At 43.7% G+C, this 6000-nt stretch overlaps 2 protein-coding genes across 7 annotated transcripts in view; both read right to left on the bottom strand.

Annotated features, from left to right (window-relative positions):
* Window positions 1-333: 333 nt before the first annotated feature.
* On the bottom strand, window positions 334-1974 carry LOC115185816 (pollen-specific leucine-rich repeat extensin-like protein 1). Of its 3 annotated transcripts, none has more exons than XM_029745834.1 (2): window positions 1155-1974; window positions 334-945 (listed from the first exon to the last, which is right to left on the bottom strand). In XM_029745834.1, exons 1-2 carry the CDS (start codon window positions 1808-1810, stop codon window positions 645-647), a joined length of 957 nt encoding a protein of 318 aa, XP_029601694.1. In that variant the 5' UTR covers window positions 1811-1974; the 3' UTR covers window positions 334-644. The 3 variants fall into 3 exon arrangements, with proteins under 3 accessions (XP_029601694.1, XP_029601695.1, XP_029601693.1); XM_029745835.1 differs by having other exon boundaries at window positions 334-903; window positions 1157-1974; XM_029745833.1 differs by having other exon boundaries at window positions 334-1691; window positions 1734-1974.
* A 2569-nt stretch (window positions 1975-4543) lies between these two features.
* LOC115185814 (disks large homolog 4) overlaps window positions 4544-6000 on the bottom strand; it is a gene marked incomplete at its 5' end in the record, with an annotated part of 46029 nt that continues 44572 nt past the window's right edge. For all 4 annotated transcript variants that reach the window (XM_029745829.1, XM_029745831.1, XM_029745830.1 and 1 more), the window contains 2 exon segments: window positions 4544-4777; window positions 5059-5150. In XM_029745829.1, coding sequence (XP_029601689.1) covers window positions 4671-4777; window positions 5059-5150 — 199 coding nt within the window.

The raw sequence follows: 6000 nt of genomic DNA, 5'->3' as shown, positions 1-6000 counted from the left end.
GAACTTCCTTCCATCTCATATTGCTCAAATAAACAGCAAACCTGGTTTCAATAAACAGATAAAGCAACACTTCACAGCACAACACCTCTCTCCTATTTGACCTAGATAGTTTGTGTGTATGTATTGATATGTAGGCTACGTGTGCCTTTATAAAAATGTATGTAGTTGAGCTGTTCTTGTCTATTGATGTTCTGTATAATGTCATTCTGTATTATGTAAATCTGTATTATGTTTCATGTTTTGTGTGGAACCACAGGAAGAGTAGCTGGTGCTTTTGCTACAGCTAATGGGGATCCTAATTAAATACCAATCAGACGCGAACTCAACACTGGCTTTTCTATAGAATTTATTTCAATCATTTATAGCTTATTTACAACAAGCGATTTGATTTACTGAAATAAACAGTTCATTACTTCTCTCTGTTACAGGATAATATATTATTATTATTATTATTATTATTAAATATAGTGGTGAACAGGGTCTCTGAGGAGACTTCCTAAGTGGTACCCTATTCCCTACGTAGTGCACTGAGCCCTATGGGGACCTGGTCTAAAGCAGTGCACTATCAAAGGGAATAGGGTGCCATTTGGGATGTTCCCTGTCTGATCCCCCAGCTCTAATAACACTAGACTGTCATTCCATCTCTACAAAACGTGTGTGTGATATGGACAGACCTTTCTTAGACCCTGATATGTCCTAAACCCACTGGACCAAGTCTGTAACCATGACGACCACACCCAGGACATCGGTACCCATGACGACCCGACAGTATCACCTTTGACTTCCAGGCTAGAGGTTGGTCTGTGAGCCAAGGAACTCTGGTTAGCGTAGTCCAGCCCTGACAGACAGACAGCAGGGGGTTGTGGGTAGTGTAGTCCAGTCCTGACAGACAGACAGCAGGGGGTTGTGGGTAGTGTAGTCCAGTCCTGACAGACAGACAGCAGGGTGTTGTGGGTAGTGTAGTCCATCCCTGACAGACATACAGCAGGGGGTTGTGGGTAGTGTAGTCCAGTCCTGACAGACAGACAGCAGGGGGTTGTGGGTAGTGTAGTCCAGAATACCGACAGACAGCAGGGGGTTGTGGGCAGTGTAGTCCTGACAGACAGCAGGGGGTTGTGGGCAGTGTAGTCCAGTCCTGACAGACAGACAGCAGGGGGTTGTGGGTAGTGTAGTCCTGACAGACAGCAGGGGGTTGTGGGTAGTGTAGTCCTGACAGGCAGCAGGGGGTTGTGGGTGGTGTAGTCTTGACCGACAGCCGGGGGTTGTGGGTAGTGTAGTCCAGCGTCCTGACAGAAAGCAGGGGGTTGTGGGCAGTGTAGTCCAGAGTCCTGACAGACAGCAGGGGGTTGTGGGTAGTGTAGTCCAGAGTACTGATAGACAGCAGGGGGTTGTGGGTAGTGTAGTCCAGAGTCCTGACTGAAAGCGGGGGGTTGTGGGTAGTGTAGCCCTGACAGAAAGCAGGGGGTTGTGGGTAGTGTGGTCCAGAGTCCTGACAGAAAGCAGGGGGTTGTGGGTAGTGTGGTCCAGAGTCCTGACAGACAGCAGGGGGTTGTGGGTAGTGTGGTCCCGAGTCCTGATAGACAGCAGGGGGTTGTGGGTAGTGTAGTCCAGAGTCCTGACTGAAAGCGGGGGTTGTGGGTAGTGTAGCCCTGACAGAAAGCAGGGGGTTGTGGGTAGTGTGGTCCAGAGTCCTGACAGACAGCAGGGGGTTGTGGGTAGTGTGGTCCCGAGTCCTGACAGACAGCAGGGGGTTGTGGGTAGTGTAGTCCAGTGGTAGGTGTTTGCCCTGAATAGGTGATTTGAGCCCCATAGATTGATTACAGTCAGATATGTCTCTATGTACAAAACGATCTAATAAATAAGTCAATACACAACTCTACCCACTCCTCTGTGTTCCTTACTTCTCTCTCTCCATCACACACACACACACACACACACACACACACACACACACACACACACACACACACACACACACACACACACACACACACACACACACACACACACACACACACACACACACACACACACACACACACACACGTTATATCACAAAAGGTCTATGAGTGTAATTTCTAGTTTGATAGAAATATAGATGTACTCGTCTGTCTCTCTAATCGTCTGATATACTGACACTAGTCTGCAGTTTCCCAAAGTAGTGCACTACCTAGGAAATAGGGTGCCATTTAGGATGCAGATATACCAGTCTGTAGTGTAGTACTACGGAGATACTAGTCTGAGATACCAGTCCATAGTGTAGTACTACAGTGATACCAGTCCATAGTGTAGTACTACAGAGATACTAGTCTGAGATACCAGTCTGTAGTGTAGTACTACAGAGATGCCAGTCTGAGATACCAGTCTGTATTATAGTACTACAGAGATACCAGTCCATAGTGTAGTACTACAGTGATACCAGTCTGTAGTGTAGTACTACAGAGATACCAGTCTGTAATACCAGTCTGTATAATAGTACTACAGAGATACCAGTCTGTAATACCAGTCTGTAATGTACCACTACAGAGATACCAGTCTGTAGTGAAGTACTACACAGATACAAGTCTGATATACCAGTCTGTAGTACTACATAGATACCAGTCTGTAATGTAGTACTACACAGATACCAGTCTGATATACCAGTCTGTAGTGTAGTACTACACAGATACCAGTCTGTAATGTACCACTACCAGTCTGTAGTGAAGTACTACACAGATACAAGTCTGATATACCAGTCTGTAGTGTAGTACTACATAGATACCAGTCTGTATTGTTGTACTCTGTCCTACACAGATACCAGTCCGTAGTGTAGTACTACAGTAATACCAGTCTGTACTGTAGTACTACACAGATACCAGTCTGATATACCAGTCTGTAGTGTAGTACTACAGAGGCACCAGTCTGTATAATAGTACTACAGAGACACCAGTCTGTATAATAGTACTACAGAGATACCAGTCTGTAATGTAGTACTACAGAGATACCAGTCTGTTATTTAGTACTACAGAGATACCAGTCTGTAGTACTACAAAGATTCCAGTCTGTATAATAGTACTACAGAGATACCAGTCTGTATAATAGTACTGCAGAGATACCAGTCTGTATAATAGTACTACAGAGATACCAGTCTGTATAATAGTACTGCAGAGATACCAGTCTGTATAATAGTACTGCAGAGATACCAGTCTGTATAATAGTACTACAGAGATACCAGTCTGTATAATAGTACTACAGAGATACCAGTCTGTATAATAGTACTACAGAGATACCAGTCTGTAATGTAGTACTACAGAGATACCAGTCTGTATAATAGTACTGCAGAGATACCAGTCTGTATAATAGTACTACAGAGATACCAGTCTGTAGTGTAGTACTACAGAGATACCAGTCTGTAATGTAGTACTACACAGATACCAGTCTGATATACCAGTCTGTAGTGTAGTACTACAGAGATGCCAGTCTGTATAATAGTACTACAGAGATACCAGTCTGTAATGTAGTACTACACAGATACCAGTCTGATATACCAGTCTGTAGTGTAGTACTACAGAGATACCAGTCTGTATAATAGTACTACAGAGATGCCAGTCTGTATAATAGTACTACAGAGATACCAGTCTGTATAATAGTACTACAGAGATACCAGTCTGTATAATAGTACTGCAGAGATACCAGTCTGTATAATAGTACTGCAGAGATACCAGTCTGTATAATAGTACTACAGGGATACCAGTCTGTATAATAGTACTGCAGAGATACCAGTCTGTGTAATAGTACTACAGAGATACCAGTCTGTATAATAGTACTACAGAGATACCAGTCTGTATAATAGTACTACAGAGATACCAGTCTGTATAATAGTACTACAGAGATACCAGTCTGTATAATAGTACTGCAGAGATACCAGTCTGTATAATAGTACTACAGAGATACCAGTCTGTATAATATAGTACTATAATAGTACTCTCCATAATATAGAAAACGTGAAACTTTTTTTTGTAGCTTTTTTTGGGGATCTCTTTCTCTCTTTTCTCCCTCCATGGTTCAGACAGTGACTGCCTCCACTTCTCTTCCTGCTGCAGTCACTCCAGTCTCTTCTCCTCTTTCCCCTCGTCTCTCTTCACTTTTTGAGTCCCATTCCTTTAGAAAACAATTCTTTACAGATCCGGAGGAGAGAGAGAGAAATTATGGAGGGAGGAGAGAGGGGATAGAGAGAGAGAAAGGGAGAGAGAGAGAAAGTGTCTGTTTCTCTCTCTCTTTTGCTTCTGTGGTGAGTCTTACAGCGTCTCTCCATCTCTCTCTGTCCATCTCTCTCTTTCTGGTTGTCTGTGAGATGGTATCCATGGTAGTTGCGGTGACAGTATCCGAAGCAACAGTGGTCAAGGTGATAATCTCAGAGGCCATGTACAACCCATCTTCTTACCCTCTCCTCTCCTCTCCTCTCCTCTCCTCTCCTCTCCTCTCCTCTCCTCTCCTCTCCTCTCCTCTCCTCTCCTCTCTCATCTCCTCTCAAAAACTCTCATCTCATCTCCTCTCCTCTCAACTCTCCTCAACTCTCCTCTCTTCATCTCTTCTCTCCTTCCTCTCTTCTCTCATCTCTTCTCTCCTCTATAGTCTTTCCCTAGATGGTATCCATATACAGGGTCTCCTCTCCGCTCCTCTCCTCTCTTTTATAGTCTTTCTCTTGATTGTATCCATATATAGGGTCCACTCTGCTCTTCGATCACAGTCTTCACCATGTGATAAACCTCTTCAAAACTCTCCCCTTCCACAATAGCTACACACAGAGGGTCAGAGGCAGAGAAAGGGAGAGAGATAAAGAGAGAGAAAGAGAGAGAGACAGGGTTAGAGAGTGTGTGTATGTGTAACATTATCATGAATGTGTGTGTGTGTGTGTGTGTGTGTGTGTGTGTGTGTGTGTGTGTGTGTGTCTGCGTCTGTCTGCATGTGTCTGCATGTGTCTGCGTGTGTGTGTGTGTGTGCGTGCGTGCGTGCGTGCGTGCGTGCGTCTGCGTGTGTGTGTGTGCGTGCGTGCGTGCGTGTGTGTGTGTGTGTTACCTGAGAAGCATTCTATAAAGTCTTGTTCCAGTTTGACAGCTCTGTCCAGAGCCTTCCTGGCCTGGTCCTCTGTCAGACGCTTGTTCAGGTCACTGTAACACATGGATGCTTCATGTTAGAATGTACATCGTTTAACGTCAACAGGAAGGAAGGAAGAGCGATTCAACTTGAAGTGTTTTAATAATAATGAATCAGAACTGTTGATTCCTAGTCCAACACCATAGAGACATAATGATGAATCAGAACTGTTGATTCCTAGTCCAACACCATAGAGACATAATGATGAATCAGAACTGTTGATTCCTAGTCCAACACCATAGAGACATAATGATGAATCAGAACTGAAAGGAAGAGCGATTCAACTTGAAGTGTTTTAATAATAATGAATCAGAACTGTTGATTCCTAGTCCAACACCATAGAGACATAATGATGAATCAGAACTGTTGATTCCTAGTCCAACACCATAGAGACATAATGATGAATCAGAACTGTTGATTCCTAGTCCAACACCATAGAGACATAATGATGAATCAGAACTGTTGATTCCTAGTCCAACACCATAGAGACATAATGATGAATCAGAACTGTTGATTCCTAGTCCAACACCATAGAGACATAATGATGAATCAGAACTGTTGATTCCTAGTCCAACACCATAGAGACATAATGATGAATCAGAACTGAAAGGAAGAGCGATTCAACTTGAAGTGTTTTAATAATAATGAATCAGAACTGACATGGGGACCTCTAGTGTCCAGACTGTCACTGCATAATACCTGACAGGAAGGAATTAAGTTAATCCAAGCTAAACTAAAAAAGATAACCCCTGAATCTACTCAACAATCTACAACACACACAGACACTATTAGATTAACAGTGGTCCCGTGTGGCTCAGTTGGTAGAGCATGGTGTTTGCAACGCCAGGGTTGTGGGTTCGATTC

Source organism: Salmo trutta, unplaced genomic scaffold (genome assembly GCF_901001165.1).
Source record: "Salmo trutta unplaced genomic scaffold, fSalTru1.1, whole genome shotgun sequence".
In the NCBI taxonomy this organism is placed as follows: Eukaryota; Metazoa; Chordata; class Actinopteri; order Salmoniformes; family Salmonidae; genus Salmo; species Salmo trutta.
Note: the sequence above shows the minus strand (reverse complement) of the source record. Positions and strands in the feature narration are given on the sequence as shown.

Coding starts and splice junctions, on each gene's coding strand:
- LOC115185816 (XM_029745833.1), bottom strand. CDS start 1,810: ATGGGGCTCAAATCACCTATTCAGGGCAAACACCTACCACTGGACTAC. Junction 1,692..1,733: donor AACCCCCTGCTGTCTGTCAG/GACTCGGGACCA, acceptor GCTGTCTGTCAG/GACTCTGGACCACACTACCC.